This window comes from Eschscholzia californica, unplaced genomic scaffold (assembly GCF_041429995.1).
Source record: "Eschscholzia californica isolate CP2 unplaced genomic scaffold, dmEscCali1.0.p SCAF_1, whole genome shotgun sequence".
NCBI classification, from domain to species: domain Eukaryota; kingdom Viridiplantae; phylum Streptophyta; class Magnoliopsida; order Ranunculales; family Papaveraceae; genus Eschscholzia; species Eschscholzia californica.
The window spans coordinates 86,850,130-86,870,453 of NW_028238198.1; the positions used below are offsets into that span (position 1 = coordinate 86,850,130).

Consider the following 20,324-nt stretch of genomic DNA (forward strand, 5'->3'; position numbering starts at 1 on the left):
ACCAGGTTATTCCTAAAATGGTCTTTCCAATTTCAAGGGTATAACCGGAATAGTTCTATCACATATATATAATATCAATCTTTGGTGGTGAGTTTTGAAAGTATAATCTTAGTGGAAGAAGGTTTGATGATAAGAATGAAAAGTATAAATAAGTTGCCAAAGTTTCCTAGATAAATCTAAGAGATATAATCTCAACATGTAGAGCTATATTTAAAAAGTGTTAATTTTAACTTTTGAAGAAGAAAAATATTAGTTATTTAGGAAAGACCTTTTCGCCAGAACCTTCGTCTGGTTTTCAGAAGAGATAATCTAGTTCTATAAGACGAAATTCGTCTGATAAAACATAAATACTTAGCCTAGATCTAGAGTCCAGACAACCAGAGAAGATGAGTAGTCGGTCGTCGCATGCTATCTTCGACAGACTTGTAAGGTGCGTTTGTTGATTATTTTTGTGTTTTCCATCTTTTTGTTACGGAAACTCTTCTTATTTCCCTAAAACACCAATATAATGGTCGGCATGATGCAAAACACATTCCACCAAACTCATTTACATATATTATTTTTTATTATCATTTAGATTTCCATTATTTGATTTGTTTTTATATTAAAAGATAAATGTTTTCTGCTTAAAAGAACACATCAAAATCAATCGGATCATTAAAAGGAAAAAGTGGAACATGATTTATGACCTAACTTACATATTATTTATAAGAACCCCATAATCTAGTACTCCTAACTAAACTATATTTTGAGTCAATTACTTAATCAAAAGTTGGTCGCGTGGCCTAATGGATAAGGCGCTCGCCTCCGGAGCGGGAGATTGTGGGTTCGAGTCCCACCGTGATCGAATTATATTATATTCATTCTTCAATCATTCCATCTTCTTCTTCCATTTTCTTCAAGTTTCCAGTTTTAAGGATGATAAAAAATCATGAGGGAAATCAAGAGAACCCATAATCCAACACCCCAAGGAGATCTTCCAGCTCTATAAATCCATTCATGATCTGGTTTTGGAATCACTTTATTTACTATACATCTTGAATTAATACTCATTATCTCTCCTCCAGACACTGTTGATTCATTTTCAATATTGATAGAAGAAGGAGCCAACCTCACTATGAATAAGATCAATAAGACAGTGATCATCAATAAGAAGAAAAATAGGTGGTGGTGAGAATTATTAATCATTTGATGATCAGACTTATGATGATCAAAAGATGATGAGTAGTTATTAGGAGTACTATGATGATGGTGGTAGTGAGAGAGTGAGATGAAAAGGATGATAATTATGAAAAATGGCAGTAATGGTAATGGAGGAGGTGAGATTGATGATGATGAAGATGACCCATGGTTCAATTCTGAGAGATGATAGTTATTACCTCTTTTCATGTACCTAATATCACTTGTAAACCAACCCATTTTCTCTTTTTTTTTTTTGTTGAGGGAACCCATTTTCTCTTGCTACTTGAGAGTTGAGACAGAGTATATATATAGAAAGGGGTGAAATTTTTTAGGTCTATCCAAACAAAAAAGAAATGGCCAGTCATAGTGAGACATATCTTAAGTGCATTACACCTCCTGTTTGACGTGTTAGATTCTGCCATCATCCTTAAAAGGACTTACTTGTTACTTTTTTTTTTTTTTTGTTGAACCGACTTACTTGTTACTTGCCCACCAAAATAAAAACACTTGAAATTTCAACCAGATAAGGAGGATAGTTACAAGAGACTGATATTGTCTGGTTTTACACACTTAGATCTTACGGTTTTAATAAATTTCCGTAGAGAAAGGTGTTTAACTTCTTAAGAGGAAAACCACACTCCGTCTATCACTGCAGGCCTGTAAACGGTAGCTTATCTAGGGGTGGGAATCGGGTGGGTACGGGCGCCCACGGGTAAAAACACTTCGGGCTCGAGCGGGTCGGGTAGATCTTCTCTTTGGCTATTAGGATAGTCGGGTAGATCGGACGGGTAATATAATTTTTAATTTTCCTCTGCCCAAAGCCCGCCCACACCCGCTAAAGGAGTCGGGTTGTCAGGCAACGGGCGCCTCGGGTATCGGGCATAGTTCTTCATCCAAGTCTAAATCATTTTTTATTTGTTTGTTTAGGGAATCAATTCATTTCTTCTTTCATATTCTAGCAGATTGTTAATGTTATATATATATATATATGCTTGTATTTGGTCTTAGTAATAGATCTTGTTTACATATTTGTATTGGTCTTAGTTATAGATCTTGTATAGATAATCAGAAACTCATACAAGAATAAGATAGAGACAGAGAAAGAAATGGAAGAAAGAGAAACACTAGCAGAGTACCAGAACGACAGAAAGAGAAGTGGAAAAGGCAGAAGTTAAGGGGGAACGTGGAGTATATATAATAGGGTAGTGGTGGAGTTATTAACCCTAGAATTAACGGATGAGCGATATCTTAGAGTTCCCTCATCCAACGGCATACGTTTTCTCCACCTTACTAAAGATTTGAAGTGAATTTCTTCTTTTAGGTTTCCTAATGGATCACAAATGGGCGGGTATATATAGGCACCAATCGGGCTTGCCCTATCGGACTCGGGTGTGGGCGGGAGGTCGGGCAAAGGGTTTTACCCGCGTCCGCCCATCAAATTTCATCGGGCCGGGCGGGATCTACCCGCAACAGGTAGCGGGTGCCCGTGGCCAATCATGGGCTCGAGTACCCATGGGCGGTTTCGGGCTCGCGGGCAACATTCCCACCCCTAAGCTTATCAAATCGGATATAAGCATATCTGTATTCGAATCCGATAAGCTATTCGAATATCTGTATCTGATAATTATCCGACGGATATTATGAATCAATATCCGAATCTGAATCCAATAGTATTAACGGATATCGGATAATATCCGATATCCGAAACTTTAACAAAATTTCAATATTTTTCCTTTAAATTTTCTAAATGAGAAATCTCAACCATACATTTGATATATTATTATGAATAAATCTAATTTTTTATTATTTTTACTATAATATATATGCTTATTAAACTTATTAATGTTATTAAACTTATTATTATATGGTTATTAATGTCTTTACTTTATTTATTATAATATATGTTTATTAATATAAGTTAAATAACTTTATAATATTAAATTTTAATAACTAATTTTCACTAACTTTATTAACTGCATGTTATTAATGTTATTAAATTTATTAATTATATGTTTATTAATGTCTTTACTTTATTTACTATAATATATGTTTATTAATATAAGTTAAATAACTTTATAATATTAAATTTTATTAACTAATTTTCACTAACTCTCTAAATTTTCATATTTCTCATCTTCCTATAAATACAGAGCATCATCTCTATAGAATTCCAAATCTCTCGCCCTAAATCATCATAAATAAAGAAGAAGTTAGTTTGTATGGTGACAAATATTGCTGTTCAGGTTGTTATGGTAGAATAGTTGATCGTCAGTTGACAGTTATAGTGCTTAAGAGATATACACGTCCGAGCTCCAATTTCAATGATTGTTTAAAGACTAACTTTAACGTATAGTAACTATTAACTTTATAAACATCAAGTTTATATAACAAACTTTATTAAGTAATTTTGTTAACAAAATAGTAACTTTAAAAAAATTTATAATAGAATAAATAGGGTTATTTTAATAAGTTGGAATATCTTCTCCGATTCCTGCAATACACTGTAACATGAGTTTAGATTTTCTAAGTTATTTTATTTCTAAGAAAGACTTTATTATAAATTTATAAAATGACTGCTAGATAATATATAATTTAAAAATATGTTTGTCCCAATCAACATTTTTCTTTCTGTTTTATACATAGATTTTAATAATTTAAATTAATTAAAATATAGAATAACCTTATGATAAAGTATATATTTTTAATATTAAAAAAGAGTTAGGTGTAACATTATTTAATATTTTAATAATTGAAATTAATTTAGATATAGAAGAACCTTATGCCATATTAGGTCACTAAATAAAAATAATATTTTTTTCGAAAGAATTTGACTAATTTAATTATAAGCCATTAGTTACTAAAATAACAAAATTTAAGAAAAAATACTTACTAAAGTTAGTAAATAACATTAATAAATATATAGTTAGCAAAATTGCTATTTTGTTAAAGTTAAGGAAAATTAGTTTTATAAACTTAATGTTTAAAAAGTTAATAATTTTTATGAATAAACAAAAAACATTACAAAAAAACATCACTAGACACTTCTTTTAGTGCCTCATACTCATATTACATTTTACATATCCTTGGCCATTTTTTTTCAAACATATTAGTGTAAAAACAGCATTATGCATGAAGTAATATTAATTAAGTGATCACCAGAAACCTATTAATCCTCGTCGTCGTTACGATGAAAATCAAGATATTTATAAAAACTAACACAATTATCGCAAGGAGCGACTTCGATATTGACAGTCAGAATGGTGTTGGTGTTGGTGTTGGTGGTGATGGTGTTGGCACTACTAAAAAAAGGTCCAATAGGGACATACGTTTTTATGTCTGTCCCTAATTCGTGAACAGTAGGGACAATTTTATAATATTTGTCCCTGATAAAACTAGAATAGGGACAAATGAAAGCATTTTAGGGACAGGTTGGTCAAAAATTAGTCAAATTTGTTTGACAATTTTATTTAGGGGGATAGCAAAATAGCTTCTCCACCTCACCTCCCTCTCTCTCTCCACCTCACTTCTCTCTCTCCACCTCATCGTCTTCTCCGTCGAAGGTCGTCGGCCGGAAAATTTTCCGGCCGGCGACCTTCAAACATAAATTTTTTTTATCTCTCCCTCTAAAAAAAACTGATAAAATATAATTTATAATTAAACCCTTCGAATCCCACATCTAATACAATTGTAGTAGACACATATTTACTTTAGATTTATTATTTTTCGTTTGAAATACACATATTTCTTTCTTTATTTCGTTCTGTGGAGTAATTTTTATACCTCTGTATATCCCATGTTTAATTTGTTATATGAATACTTATCGAAATTCAAATGATTGAATATTTAAGTGAATTAGTTATGCAAATAGTGCGTTCATTCATAAACTCTTGCATAATACGTTTTTGTATGATTCTGTTCAAGATATTACGGGCAAATTGTTTTATACTTACATTATATGTTTCAATTTTTTTTCATATGGATTTTTTTAGGCCCCCCAATCAAAATTTCGCACCGGGCCCCCACAATTTCAGCCACGCCACTGCTTCCAGCTAAAGGGCCCTATAGGTTTGTTAAGCAGCATGAGGTTTGTTCAGATCTATATAAAATACCAATTCTTCGTAATGTTTATTTTTGCTAGAATCAATACTAATAATCAAAATAAGTACAAGATTCATAATTATTATTCATGTCAAAATTCTATTATTACTTGTTAGGGAATAATGTTTGATCAAGTATATTTGACAAAAAAAGAAATATGTCTCTTAATCTATATTTATTGACTAAATCTTTATCCGGAGAATTTTTTATTCCGCAAAGCCGCATCCTTTTATATTAATATTTTCCTCTCTTTTTTATTTGAGTTAAAGTTCTATTTTGATATTTTACTTTTCACAAATAATTAAAATTTTTCTTTTATTTATTTATCTCCTATTCTCTCGAACGTATTTTTCATGAATCTAAATCTCTATAATTAAAATTCTAATTATTTCTTTTAGATTAGGAAAAAGATTGAATTTTATACTATATAAATATCGTTTTTTACAACTTTGAGATCTAATAGTCGTCTCCATTTTTCACTTTTCTTTGTATAGTTATATAAATGGCACCAAAAAAATATAAATCTAGAAATTTAAAGAAGCATGAGAAGTAAAAAGAAGAAAAATTGATTCAATCACAAAGAAGAGCACTTGATAAATTCATTATTAGAGAACAACTGATTACGTCAGAAGAGTTAGAAGTTGAAGAAAATAATGAAACATCAAATGAAGTCTGTGTAGAGAACGAAAGTAAAGACGCTTATGATATGATTCATGGGGCAGTAATGAAAATATTGTTGTTGACGAAGAGAGTGACGGTGATATTCCAATTGAAGAATTAGTGGTTCAAGAAAATAATGAAGAATCAACTAAAGTTCGTTGAGAAAACGACAGTAATGATTATTATGTTAAGGAGAGGGGGGGGGGGGGGGGGGGGGGGGAATGATGGGGGTAATGCTAATTCAATAACTTTGTTGATAAACCAACGGATAAAATTCCAGATAATATCTATGATCTCAGAATTTGGGGTAGTCTACTTTGGTATTTTACACAAGACAATTATCAAATGAAAAAAAACAATTGAATTTGACTATACAAGGGACTCCAACTAAATTTTGACAATGAACCCTAGATTCTCAGGCACGACCCTGCACACCGGGTGCATGCGGTTTTACCTAAAAGGAAGATGAATTTAGGAATCATATTTTCAATTGTACATATTTTTTTATTACCAATTGTACAATTTCTTTTTGTTTTTTTTTTTTGATGAAGAACAATTTCTTTTTGTTGAAAAGTGAATTGTACAATCTTTTTTTTTTTTGATGAATCAATTGTAGAACTTGATAGATAGAAACTTCTATTTTAGAAATTCACATTATCTCTATATCTTTCTTCAACTTCTTCCCCGATCAATTACTCTTTAAAACTTTCTCACTGTTGTTGATGATTGCGTAAAGTTTCTGAATGGAGTAGCATGTCGTAATGGGAAATTTTATACACAAACTAAAAGAATTATAGGTTCACACTTTCTTCTGGTGATCATTAGAAAATAAAATAATCTTCTTCTTCGTCTCTCCTCCACCACCACCACCACCACCACCAAATGAAACTCCACCACCATCTCGAGTTAGAAAAAAAAAACATATTAAGATCAAATTCATCATTTATTAAGGTAACTCTAGCAATCAGGGTGCCCTTAGCTACTTCAAGTGGTGCCTTTAACCTTTATTTTCGGGTATCGGCCCATGTCCATACCGATCCATATTATCCCGCCTTCCCTATTTTCCCCTCCCCTTCTCCAAATCTTTCTTCTTCTTCTTCTTCTTCTTCTTGTTCTGGTTGAAAATGGCAGAAAAAGTCATGAAGAAAGAAGATGAATTTGAAGAAAAAAGTCTTAGTTCTCTCCTTACAGAAAAGAAGAAGAAACATGTTAATGGTATTTCAAAATCACGTCTTGATACTAAAGTAAAGAAAGAGGAACCCAAAGATGATGAAGAAGAAGAAAAACCAAAACCCTCCTCCATTAAAAAGAGTTCTGATAAGAAATCAAATGTGGGTTGTTTTCTTTTTCAATTTTCTCTCTGTTCTGAGTAATGGGTAAGTGATATTTTTCACATTTATTGTTTTGTTTGTTTAGGTGAAGAAGATTAAAGAAGAAATAGAGGTGAAGAAGAAGATAGTGGTAGTAGAGAATAATAATGGCAAGAAGAAGGAGAAAAAGGTGTTTGATTTGCCTGGTCAGAAACGTGATCCTCCTGAGGAAGTATGTGGTTTTGCCTTTTATTTTGTTTAATGGGATTGTTATTATTAGGGTTTTAATGGTGATGTTGTGTTTGCTTTTTGGATTTGCAGAGAGACCCATTGAGGATCTTTTATGAATCTTTGTATGAACAACTACCTGGTAGTGAAATGGCAGCATTCTGGTATGGGTTTATACTAAAATTTTGTTTCTTTGTTGTCTTCTTTCTTGATTTTGAGTTGCTTGGTCCATTATTGCAGAAAAACCTAATCCTCAAAGAGCTTATTAGAATTTAGATAGACTCATTTCCCTATCTTGTTTGTGTGTCTATCCACATTGTAGGTAGTAATGTACCTTGGTTGTCTTCTTCCTAGCTAAATACTTACCTACAACAATCTTAACCTAGACTAATCAAATTTCGTTGGTGGGTGAGTAAACGTTAATCATGATACGAGTTCTCGTTCCACCTTTTACTTGATAAAGTATTTCTGCAAGTTTATCGATCAAATAGGAATATCTTGAATAGAAAAACTCTTCGTACTAGAGGCTTATGTAGACCCTAGAGACAATGAACTATATCGATTCGAATGTCCTATACCTAATTCCTAAATAGGGAATGTTAGATTGTGTTTACATGAATGATTGTTCTAACATAGTGTGTTCCCTTTTCGTGGTTACTGTGGTTTTGAAGTCAGTGAGGGTTGTCTAAAGCTCTCTCTTTTAGCATTTTAGTATCGCAAGAACAAGGATTCCGGCCAGACTTCCAGATATGGAAACGCTTGTATAAGATTACATTATTCTTATTGCTATAAGATTAAGAACCCATCTTTTGTCAGACCAAGGTGTTACCCGCATGGTCTATCATCTACGGGAAGGGTATAAGATCATCCATCCGTCACAGGATTCCATGGTCTGGCTAGTTTGGTGTTTATGTAAATCATCTGAACTATGCCTTAGCTGCATTCTAAGATCTTAGACTCATTCGTGTTGTTTTTCCTACCAGTTGGTTCTGTATTCGATATTCCGATCTATCTTGTTTCTGTTTTATTGCGTCTCATAAGCATGGTTTAGTTGGTTCTTAACCTCATATTTTTACAAAGGATTTTGCAATTTTCGATATGGATGTTTTGGTGGTAGGATGATGGAGCACGGGTTGCTACCAATGGACGTGGCGAAGAAGGTATTTGAGAAGAAACAGAAGAAGAGCCAGATGCAGAAACTCGGCTCACCAATTAAATCTTCAACTGTATCAACATCATCCTCGGTGAGCAAGTCTGGTTCAGTCACTACTACTGTTAAGAAGAAAACAACTACAACTACCACTACATCCTCTAAAGCTTTATCTTCGGTGAAAAAGAAGACTGTTTCTGATGCTAAAACCTCGTCGAAACAACCGAATAAGAAACGCAAAGTCGATGATGATGTATCTGATGATGATGATGATGACGATGACGACTTTGTTCTATCTTCGAAGGTAAAGAGTAACAAGAAACCAAGATTAGATGCTTAATCCATTTATTTCTCTCAGTCATCACTACTTCTAATTTAGTAGTTATTGTTATCCGGGCATGACTTCGACAAATTAGTATATGTAATTCATACTCCAGAGTTAAACTATTTATGAAGGTTGCCCTCCTCTCTCTCTCTCTCCTCTCTCTCTCTCTCTCTCTCTCTCTCTCTCTCTCTCTCTCTCTCTCTCTCTCTCTCTCTCTCTCTCTCTCTCTCTCCTTTCGTCTTTATGTGTATATATATATAGAAATGAATGCTTCTCTTGATAGGATGGCAGAACTGAACAATGATGAAAGACCCTGAAATATAACAACCAAATTCTCAGTTAGGCTCTTAGCTTCATCTTGTTGTCAGAAGCTACAAAAGCATTTCCATTGGGGCTGCAGTTGTTATCAAATATCTCTTTGGGACTAAACACGCCGTAAATAGTCAAGCAGCGGCTACCTTCTTTCACGTTACAGAATTGATCAACAAAAGCATCAGAGTGTATATATGGCACGTATTTCCATCAAATCTTCTTGCTTTGCAAGCTCAGTGCAGTTATTGTTATTCATATCACCACTACCGGCACCACTACTGCCGTATTTCACTTGTATCTCTTTGATGGTCGTACATACAATCCATAGAAGATCAATCCATTATTAACAAACGAGCACCTAAACATCTTTAAGGAAAGAAAAATGATAAAAATATCGTATCACAATATCGCTTTGTTGACCGCCTCAGATAAGACGAGGGATAAAATAATAATTGACCATATGTGAAAGGTCGATGTTTCGGATAAACAAGATTTTTTTTGAGGAAAAGGTGGAAACCAAAAAATAATCACCAAACACACCTTTACCAGTAAAAGCAGTCTTTCGGAGATGACCGACCACTTTTCTCTATGTTCTCCCTCTTTCCCTCTCTCTTTCTAAATGCTTCTCTCTAAGTTCCGGCAAAGGGAATAGTCCATTCGGTGGAACTCATTATCTGGTTTATCTGGACTCGAGATCCATGCCCACCTAAGCGTAGGGAAATATTATTTGGTGCTCCAATCCAAATGGTACGCACCTGATTCATGTGCTCCTTTTCAATTTTTGAAGCCATAAAAGAACCCCAAATTCTCACCACCGCAATCACCCAATTCTCTCTCTCTCTCTCTCTTACTTTTCCATTTTCTCTCTCTAATAATTTTATTCTGGTTCGTTTCAATCAAGAAATTCTAATACAATCGAAATCTAATCGATCTTGATATCCACCAATTCCTCTTTCATCTGGTTATAGGGTTTTTTTTTTCTTTGTATAATTTTTGGATCATGGAGAATAATAAAGATAGTAGTGGAGCTACAAAATCAAACGATGAGAACCCTAGTTCTACCACCATAGCTGTAAATGAAGTTGGAAATGATGAAACCCTTAGTTCTCAGCAATCTTCAAGAACGCCTTTCACTAGTCTCAGTCAGGTTGATGCTGATCTTGCTCTTGCCCGGACTCTTCAAGAACAGGTTTCTTCTTCTTTTAATTTTTGGGGTTCTTTATCGTAATTGATTTTAGGGTTTTGGGTTATGCGAATTTATGTTTTGCATGACCTAGGAAAGTATTGATTTTGATTTATAGCTAATAGTTGGATGGTTGAATTGGGAGTAGGAAGGAGACTGAATGGTGATATAAGTGATTTTGATTCATATTGGATAATCAGTTCAATTGTGTTTAGGGTTTTGGATTATGTCAGATCAATGTCTTGCATGACCTAGAAAAGCATTGATTTTGATTCATCGTGGATAACTGTGTCATTCAATTTTGGAGTAGGGTATAGCTAACATAAGTGATTTTGATTAGTTTTTTCTTTCTTTGCGGTTTCCTTTTCCTAATTGGTTTTAGGATTTTGGATTATGTTGAATTAATGATTTATAGTGAGTGGTTGAACTTTTGAGTAGGAAAGGGCGTACATGATGTTGAGACTGAATGGTGATGTAAGTGATTTTGAAAGTTCAGAGAGTGGAAGTTTTGCGTATGGTGATGATGTAGATGACGATGAGGATGAGGATGAAGAAGATGATCATCATCATCTCGATGATGAAAATTCTGAAGTAGATGATGGTGAAGAAGATGTGTTTGATGTTCATGCTCATATTGAGGATGATGATGAGGATGATAACCAAGCCCTAGAAGTTGATCCGTCGGCCTATAGCAGTGATGAGGCTTATGCAAGAGCTCTTCAAGAGGCCGAAGAACTAGAAATGGCTATGAGGATGCTATCCATGGCGGGGATAAATGATTGTGAGTCGTTAAAACCTTTTCCTGAAGCCCCGTCTCTACCTTTTTCCATACTTTTCTACATTTGAATGAATTGAATGATAATAATAGACTTATCGCTTTTTTGGACTTCTGCAGTTGGAGGAGAATCAGAGGATAACACTGACCATGAAAGTAACTCTCAGGTAATTTGTCTACACTCAATTTGGTAACGTTATTGCTTGTTGTCGTTTCGGTTCAAGAATTGGTATGTGTATTGTTTTTGTTGTGATGTTGCTCATGGTAACATGAAATTTACTGGACCTCATTCTTCATTGTATTATCTGATGGTGGATAACTTTAGTTGGAATTAGTAGTTTAATGCGTGATGCTTTGGTAATAACATGTTTGAGAAACGTGGATAAGGAAGATTGTTCATATCATCTCTACTTAGGCGTTTGAGTAATTTGTGTTTGTGATTTGCTTTCAGCAAAGCTTCTGAAATGTCGCACTATTTATGAAGAACTTATCGTTGTCTGCGTGCACGATATCTTATTACTTTGTCTGATGAGATCAATCGATCATTATATTATATGTTTGTCAATAACCTATATTATGTTTTGCTAGTTGGGATTCTCGGCTCGTTCTAAATGAGTTGCACGTTTGTAGTTCATTCATATAAATTATTTTTGTTGTGAAAGGAAAAAAACCAGTATTATGTTTTACTTACCGTTATAAACTAAAGAAACCATGTACTTGCGTCACATCGACCCAAATTTTTACATGCCATTATTTTTATCAGTACGAGTGTCAACACTGGCCAAGAATATCCAATATCACTTTTAATCTCTGTGTCCGTGCTGTTTCCATTTCTACCTCGGGCAACTAATATTCTTGTCACTCTTTCCCGTTCTGTTTTCATGCCACTGCTGCTTCTTCTCTTTTCTTTTCTTTTCTTTTGGATTCCTTAACTAGTGATTTTCTGGCTAGAATAACAAAATATGGTCATCAGATTACCTTTCCACTTTTCACTGGATGATGGACCTAAGTTTGACAGTTCTGTGTTCTTCTTAGTTAGTGTTATAGTCTTCTTTTCAATGAAATCCTTCTCCATTGTGTTTTTTCTATCATCAGGCGTCATACGAGGAGGTCGATCCAGATGAGCTTTCCTATGAGGTAAACTATAGTTTGGCACTTTGGCTACTGATACCATTGATAGAACTTATAAAGTGAGTATTACTTCATGAAAGATGTCTTCTTGTTATTTACAGGAATTACTGGCATTGGGTGAAGTAGTTGGAACTGAGAGTAGAGGACTTTCCTTGGATACGATTGCTGATCTACCTTCAATTAGTTACAAAGCACAAGACAAACAAGATGGAGGCGCTGAACAGTATGTACATAATTTTCTATACCCTAATGTCAAATTGGTAATTAAGCTAATCAATCTGCATTTGGATGTTGCAGATGCGTCATATGCCGATTAGAGTTTGACGATGGCGAGTCGCTGACAGCCCTTTCCTGCAAACATGCCTACCACCCGGAGTGCATAAACAATTGGCTTCAAATAAACAAGGTTTGTTATTCTGATCTCTAATAAGGCACATTTCTTATGCAGGACAATTCTCCCAACTCTTCGAATCGCTAAAACGTAATCCTTTAAGGGGTAGATGAACCAAATCTGAAGTTATACTACTGAATTCATACTGATTGTGGGTGAATCAAGTTATTTGTATGTATTTTCCGTGACGAAGAGGATTCTGAAGTTAACCATAAATGACTTATTGAATGTTCTTGCTAGGATTAGTGGATTACATCTTGCTTTTGTTTTAGCATGAGAAGTGTCTGTCAATGTTTATGTTTAGGCTGAGAGATCCGCGGTCCGAAACTTGTTGGTCTCTTGTATGGAATTTATTCTCATTCCTTTAATTGCCGGACTCGTGAAGGGAAGGTGGGACTGCAAAAGTCCACATTTAAAAGTGATGATTAAATATGGGTCATCATTGATTACTACTAATATGAGCAATATTTGTGCAGGTCTGCCCGGTTTGCAGTACCGAAGTTTCTACATCTGGAAGTAGTAGATAAAGGTCGTGCGATTATACAGTCCACATTCCACTGTTGATCTTCTGCTCACTGTCACCTGCGATGAGACCTATGGGTTTTCTTCTCAGTATTGCACCCTTCCTCTCTCTCTATAAGTTAAAATGAAGCAGCATTTGTTAATTTTCTTCTCAGTATTGGGCTGTAGTACTTTTGTTGTTCCGATTCCATGTTATTTGTGGTCATAATGAACTTACTCAGGCATTTTTGGGTACTACACAGAACATTAGACTAGGGCTAGGATTGACTACTAGCTCTACTGAAATAATAATGTTGGGATTGGTTAATGAATGACAGAGTTTTTATTGATTTCACTGTGGATGGTGTGTTGACATATGAATTTTATCGCGGAACCAGTTGTTATCTTCAATAAACAATGTGTTAATTGCTAAGAATATTACTTTCTCCCAAGGGTATCTGTATTAAAGGGTCGAAAAACAGAATTTCTGTAGTTAATAGACTATTAATCACTGATATAGGTATTGTTTACTCGTTATTTCACACACAAGTATTGCTTGATTTTTATGATTTCAGTAAGTAATGCGGATCTCTAGAATGACATGGTGAAATTTATTACATTTATAATTTTATGGGTGATGTGAAAAATCGTATATCGGTGTCAGATGGAGTGTGTTGCTTCTCTTAAGAGGTTAAGCACCCTTCCCTAAAGGTGTCTTCGAAAATCGTTAGGTCCAAAAGTGTTTAAGCAGACTGTATTACTAGCTGCCTAGAAGGTTGGTCCGCATCATTATAAAACACATTATCATCACCATTCACTCTACGGTCTTGGGAGGGTGTGTTGTAAACAATCTCATATTGGTGGTGAGACGGAGTATGGTTTTCCTCTTAAGTCAGAGTGTAGTATTCTTCTTAAGACGTATAATGGTGCTCCTTTTAAAATCGCGAGGTTCAGAAGTGCCACATTAGACAGTATCGTAACAGTCTAGAAGGTTGGGCCGCATCATCCTAAAACACGACTCTACAGTCTTGGGAGGTGTATTTTAAGCAATCCCAAAGTCTAGAAGTGGCAAAGCGGATATTGGGAGGTGTATTTTAAGCAATCCCAAAGTTGAAGTGTCAAAGCGGATAGTATAACAGTATAACATTGGGCATTCCGTACAGGAATTTGGAAATGGACCGTGAACCTGTTCGGGTCGGGTTCTGAGCTTTATCTTGTACCCGAACCGTATTAACTCAGAACTCGATTTCATTCCCTTCTTTTATTCCTCCGAACCAAAATCAGGAAACTCCAGACGAAAATCATTTTCCATTGGATCTGAAAGTGCTTTGAAATATCTTCTGACCAACTTCCATGGCGATTAGGGTTTTCTTCTTCGCTCTTCTCCTCCTTGCGTCACCTTTCCTCCAAGGTCTCCTTCTTTTTCTCTCTTTATATGCTCATTGTTTTCATTTCTAGATCTATCATTTTTTAAAAAGTCTTAGATAGATTCAACTCGGTCTTGAGTTGAGTTTGGGTGCAATTTTATTCAGCTAGGGTTTCGTATTGTTGCATGTGAGGAATTCTAATCCGATTCTCGTTAATTGAGATTGAACCTCAGTTTTGCTCGTGAAGTTTGTACACATTTAGATTTAAATGATCTGATGATAACCTAGACAAAACATTTGTTGTGATTACTTGTAGAAATGTTTGATTGATCTTTTATTTGTGTATAGTTTGTAGGTCTGAATCGGAATCTGAAGTTGGGGGGTTTGATATTGGAGAAGTAGTAGATGATGTAGGAGTTGCTGGTGATGATAATGCTCAAGATTTTCGTGATGGGGTTTTCAGTTCAGCTCCTGGAGTTGAAACTGTTTGTGTTTTCCCTAAAAATTCTGCACGGAGTAAGAAGTTCATTTACCTAATAGATGTCAAGTTATGATTTTTATCCAAATCTCAACCTCATGCTAATTTGTTTTTGTGTTTCTATGATGCAGTTGTGCCAGCCGGAGAAGAAGTTGAGTTACTTGTTGGATTGAACAATGAGGGTAATTTCTCTTTTAGCTACTAATCATCTTCAAGTTTAGGTTTTATTAGTTGATCTTATCGTACATGACTAATGATTTATGATGGTTGACGTTGAGATATGCTCGTAAGATTTCTAGGATATGTGTGTTGCTTTTGTTTTTTCTTTTTAGATGTTTTTGGCAAGTTATCTTCAAAATGACCGATTACTATCATTTTGATTAATAAACAGGGGAATCAACAGTGAATGTCATTGCCCTTAAGTCCAGCCTTCATCTTCCTTTTGACCATAATCTGCTGGTGCAAAATCTTACAGTACAGGTAAGCCTGTCTTACCCGTGTTGACTTTTTTGCGTAGACATATTTATACGTACTTTTTCCTTATCAACTTTACGGTCTGTCTCCAATTTAAGTGTGTGCATTAAATCCATTTCCTTTTTAGAATTATTCTTTTGAAGTATGTGGTTTGTAAATGTGGGAAGTTGGGTATGTAGTTTAACTTGTACTTGATGTTCCTTGTGTGGCTTCGGTGTAATTTACTCTGGAGCTTGAAAAGTGTTGCATATCACCTAGATTTATGCCTACGTTTTTTTTAAATCTGACCTGATTCTTATATAGGAAGATTGTACAGAGTTGATTAGCAACATTTAGTATCCTCAATTTGTTAAGAATTAAGGTTGACAAAAGGATTTGGATTAAGTAGGGTAGAAAGTATGAACTAACAATTCTTGGTAGGAACACCTATAGTTAGTCAATTGGATAGTGAATTGCGGAAGGATGGTAAGTTTTAGATAGTGAGAGATGTTTTGAGTTTTAGTACATTTCATTTATATATGGACAATCACTAGTCCCCTCATTTTATTTCATATGTGAAGTATATCACTTTGTTACCTTTTAATCTTCTGGGCCTCTTATATTTTGTGTTGTTGCACCTTTCGATAGTAGTTTAATTAACATCTATGTATTTCTGTGCAGCAATTTTACAATGCTTCAGTGCCGTTTTCAGCTCAGGCTACCTACCCATACCTCTTTGCTGTTAGCAAGTTCTTGCAGGTGTGTAATCTTCATAGTCTATACATATTTTAATGACTTATAATATAATCAGCAATTTTTACATGTTTATCATTTGAAATCATAGGACAGTGGAATAACATTAGGTTGATGTTTCGCGTTGTGCTCTGTTATTATATTGCAGCCTGGAACATTTGACCTCGTCGGTACTATTATATACGAGATAGATCAGCAACCCTACCAAAGCACCTTTTATAACGGTACCATCGAAGTTGTTGAGGCTAGTGGGCTGCTTAGCATTGAGTCTGTATTCCTCATTTCCCTTGGACTGGGCCTTGTCGTTCTTTTTGGCTTGTGGGCGTATGGTCAACTGCAAACCATTTCAAAGGTAAATGATCTACAAAATCTTCTTTCCAACGTTTCCCTGATTCCTGAATCCGAATATGTTCCTTAATTCTATACTATTACAAACAATGGGGGGTGATATTACTTTTCTCGACTATATTCTCACTAAGTTAACATACTTATTGATGCTCGACTTTTTTCCTTCATGCTTAAATACTCTTTTTCTGCAACCTTTTAGTGCAAGATCTAATATGTTGCATGATATATGTGAAAGAAATATAGACGTATACTCAGTACTTAATCTGCTGTGTTTTCATTCACCTAGAAAACTAAGAGGGCTCCAAAGGTGGAAGTCGGTACCCAAACTAGGGATGCCTCCATGAATGAATGGTTGCAGGTGTGTAATTCTGCCCGTAACACCTAATCTCTCTCTCTCTCTCTACATAAGTATTAAACGTCTTCTCTTTCACATGTCATCAGGGAACTGCATTTGCTCCGTCGGCATCAAAAAAATCAAAGAAGAATTGAAGTGTTCTTTCATAGTTTTCTATATCGAGGAGTGATGAAGAATGTCAATCGGCTCATGTTGTTAACTCATATTAGGCAGTATTGAACTCTGAGAGGCCTGACTTTTCTGTAGCAAGTTGAGGGTTTTATTCATTTTCTTCTTCATTTTAAGTTTAGAACACAATATTTTCCTGGGAAGAGAAATTTTAAACTAGCAAAAGTACAATAGTCTAGTATTGTTGTTCAGCTCTTTTAATTCTTACCTTAATCTCAATATGGTCATGGTTGGCATCTGAGGTTTTCCGCCTTATGATAAGGGTGACATTAATTTATTTGAACACCTGCAAAATTTGGATTTTGTTGTAAACAATCCCACATCGGTAGTGGGACATTACTCCTTAAGCACCCTCTTTGAATCATTTCATATTTTTTGGCCGGACGCTACAGACACTTTTTATATCGGCCTAAGATGGGGTACTTTTTATATCGGCCTATGGTGGGGTACTTTTTATATCGGCCTATGATGGGGTACGGCTAGGATTGTCGGGTGGACTGGCTCTTCTTGCTAAGGTTTTAATTTTGGTGAAATTTCTGTCTCCCAAGACTCAAAATGTATTTTGTAGTTGAAAGAGTAAAATTGGAGATGGGAGCATTTTTTTTTCATTTCAACAAAAATTGGGAGCATTTTTTTTCATTTCAACAAAAATAAAAAGATGGGAGCATTTTTGGGATTGTAGGACCCACATAACTAACTAAACTAGCCACTATGTTAGCAAACATTTATAGATGTTGCATTAGTTTTTTTTTTCGACCAGATATGTTGCATTAGTTAGGCTTGCTACACTTCTCATTTTGAACTACTCCATATAATATAAACATGAAGTGTTCAAAATTTACACATTGGTAACGCTTGATCGAATATTAAACTAATCTTTATCGATAAAAATAAACGGTTAACAATGTGTTTCAGAACGATCAACAAATGAAAAAAAGTATTGTCCAAATAATGCCTCGTACGAGGAGGCGAGGGTGGTGGTCCCATGCTGCTAACGAGAGTTTCCAGAGCTTGGGTTGTGAGTGAACACTGGACCTTAGTAAGTGTTTAGGGAGGGAGGGGGGCTTTTGGAGCCTTCGCAAAAAATAAAACTCGTACTTGTTTGAAGTGGTAAAAGCGAGGACAATATCAACAACGGCTAGCTCTTGGGACGTCACAACGAGTAAGAAAAGTGTCCTTCCAATAAATTAACACCAAACCCAACTTTTTTTTTTTTTTTGAAACCCAACCTAGCTAATCAATTGATTAACACCAAACCTAACCTAGCTAATCAATTGATTAACACCAAACCCAAACAAGCTAATCCACTAATCTCATCAATTTTTTCATGATCTCCCTCAAGGCATCAACTACTCCTACTTGGTGAATTTTTTAATTCAAATGTTTGAAAAGTTCAATTCATGATCCCTATATAAACCCTTCATGGGTTCCTCTTATTTCCATCTCTATCTTAAACAACACTAGCATTCATCCTTTACCCTCCATTATTATCTCTTTTGCAATTTCAATCCCTTTAGCCCAAGAAATGGGGAGTTTGCATTTGAAACCCCACATAATCCTTCTCTCCATATTCATCTTCTCTTCTTTCTCTCTTCTCTCTTTAGCACTAACTCCTGCAGGAACAATAGAAAGAATTACAAAACAACAACTCATAACAAGTATACCACCAAACCATGAACCAACACCAACTGGTTCTTCACAATTATTCCTCACTTCTCCTTCTGGAAAATACGGAGTTTTTCTTATACGTCATGAAACTTCCATCGGTGCAGGTGGGTTCGGTTCCGATTTTTGTTATATACAAGTTCAAGATTCGGGTATAAGCGTATGGGAATCGGAATGTACTCCGGTAAGTAATCTTAATACTTGTAGTTTAATGTTTACTGATGGAGGACTAGAGATATTTGATGGAAGTAGATCAGCTTGGGATGGAGATGTTGATGGTGAAAATTTAGAAACTTTAGAACTATTAGATAAAGGAGACATGACAATAAGAGATAAATATGGAAACCAAGTATGGAAAGCTAGTGATAATCCGGTTTCGAATCAAAATTGTGGGTCTATTGGTTCACCTGGATTAGCTCCTGTTCTTCCACCTTTTGCTGCTCCAATTCATGGTGGTAGAGGTCCATTTGGACAACAAACTTCTCTAGTGGGTAATACTGATGTAGTTAACCAAGAGCAAGAAACAAAAACTAGTTCCGCATTAGCACCGGTAGGAGAAGATCAAGGACAAGAATCGACGATTAGTCCAGGATTAGAACCGGTGCCAGTAGATGAAGAACAACAAAACCAACAAGATCAACTTGAAGATCCTAAAGTGGGTAGTTTAAATGACCAGCCTGGGTTAGTTTCAGGAAGTTTGAATCAACCATTTGGAGGGGGAAGTAGTCAAGAACAACAACAACCATTACTAGATAATACACCATTTGATAGTGGGTTTATGATAGGAGGGGAGAATGCTTTCAAATTTGCTGTTTTTAGTACTGTTTTGGGTTGTCTTGGTTTTCTTTTTTAGTTGTTAGTGAGATGGATCATGGATGTTTGAGTCACTTGTTGTCTCTCTCTCTCTCTCTAGATTTGTGTTTTGATTTTATGTAAGTTTATGATGTTGGGATGGTATTTGGTGTATGAAATGTTCATCTATGACTTGTTTCATATAAATGATATTGATTTTGGTATATTCATCTTTGATGATGGCCTGGGTAGTGGAATTAGCTCTTCAAATGGGTTCACTCAAGTCAGGGCTGATTGTTCTAGATTTGTAAACAATCATGAAACAAAAAGGATTCATACTTTTGTAAAATGAAAGTGAAAAAAGAAAAGAAGAAATTTGAGCTACAAAATAACATGAAATGGCTTCGCCCGGGTTCGAACCGGAGACCTTCAGTGTGTTAGACTGACGTGATAACCAACTACACCACGAAACCTTGTTGACTCAAGCTCTCGGAAAATCATATTTGAAGCTGTTGTTAGAATCCCTTATGATATGCAACTTAAGCAAGTTCTTGCTGTTTCTCAACTATTTTCTCTTTTTCAATATAGATTAGAACTGTCATTACAAAGACAATTACACCCATATTCGATATGGCTGGATTTGCATTTTCGTGAGATCCAATGGGAGATCTTTGCATTGCAGAGTGGACGCACTTACAA

At 35.1% G+C, this 20,324-nt stretch overlaps 4 protein-coding genes and 2 non-coding genes across 6 annotated transcripts; 5 read left to right on the top strand and 1 right to left on the bottom strand.

Annotated features, from left to right (window-relative positions):
- The first annotated feature begins 774 nt into the window (after window positions 1–774).
- TRNAR-CCG (transfer RNA arginine (anticodon CCG)) lies at window positions 775–847 on the top strand. The gene has a single exon. It is a non-coding gene; the product is annotated as a tRNA-Arg (tRNA).
- Window positions 848–6,958: 6,111 nt separating this feature from the next.
- LOC147570650 (uncharacterized) lies at window positions 6,959–9,094 on the top strand. The gene is made up of 4 exons (XM_086657205.1): window positions 6,959–7,271; window positions 7,357–7,482; window positions 7,572–7,642; window positions 8,596–9,094. Exons 1-4 carry the CDS (start codon window positions 7,065–7,067, stop codon window positions 8,966–8,968), a joined length of 777 nt encoding a protein of 258 aa, XP_086513331.1. The 5' UTR covers window positions 6,959–7,064; the 3' UTR covers window positions 8,969–9,094.
- Window positions 9,095–9,402: 308 nt separating this feature from the next.
- Window positions 9,403–13,601, top strand: LOC147570651 (E3 ubiquitin ligase BIG BROTHER-related-like). Its single transcript, XM_086657202.1, has 7 exons — window positions 9,403–10,454; window positions 10,887–11,229; window positions 11,344–11,390; window positions 12,319–12,360; window positions 12,456–12,577; window positions 12,652–12,760; window positions 13,222–13,601. The coding sequence occupies exons 1-7, from the start codon at window positions 10,266–10,268 to the stop codon at window positions 13,270–13,272; spliced, it is 903 nt and encodes a 300-aa protein (XP_086513328.1). The 5' UTR covers window positions 9,403–10,265; the 3' UTR covers window positions 13,273–13,601.
- Window positions 13,602–14,212: 611 nt separating this feature from the next.
- LOC147570652 (translocon-associated protein subunit alpha-like) lies at window positions 14,213–17,359 on the top strand. Its single transcript, XM_086657206.1, has 8 exons — window positions 14,213–14,657; window positions 14,962–15,129; window positions 15,223–15,273; window positions 15,483–15,571; window positions 16,226–16,303; window positions 16,446–16,649; window positions 16,932–17,003; window positions 17,087–17,359. The coding sequence occupies exons 1-8, from the start codon at window positions 14,600–14,602 to the stop codon at window positions 17,132–17,134; spliced, it is 768 nt and encodes a 255-aa protein (XP_086513332.1). The 5' UTR covers window positions 14,213–14,599; the 3' UTR covers window positions 17,135–17,359.
- A 1,256-nt stretch (window positions 17,360–18,615) lies between these two features.
- Window positions 18,616–19,849, top strand: LOC147570653 (uncharacterized). Its single transcript, XM_086657200.1, has one exon. It carries the CDS (start codon window positions 18,694–18,696, stop codon window positions 19,684–19,686), a length of 993 nt encoding a protein of 330 aa, XP_086513326.1. The 5' UTR covers window positions 18,616–18,693; the 3' UTR covers window positions 19,687–19,849.
- Window positions 19,850–20,024: 175 nt separating this feature from the next.
- TRNAV-AAC (transfer RNA valine (anticodon AAC)) lies at window positions 20,025–20,098 on the bottom strand. The gene has a single exon. It is a non-coding gene; the product is annotated as a tRNA-Val (tRNA).
- Between the last annotated feature and the right edge of the window lie 226 nt (window positions 20,099–20,324).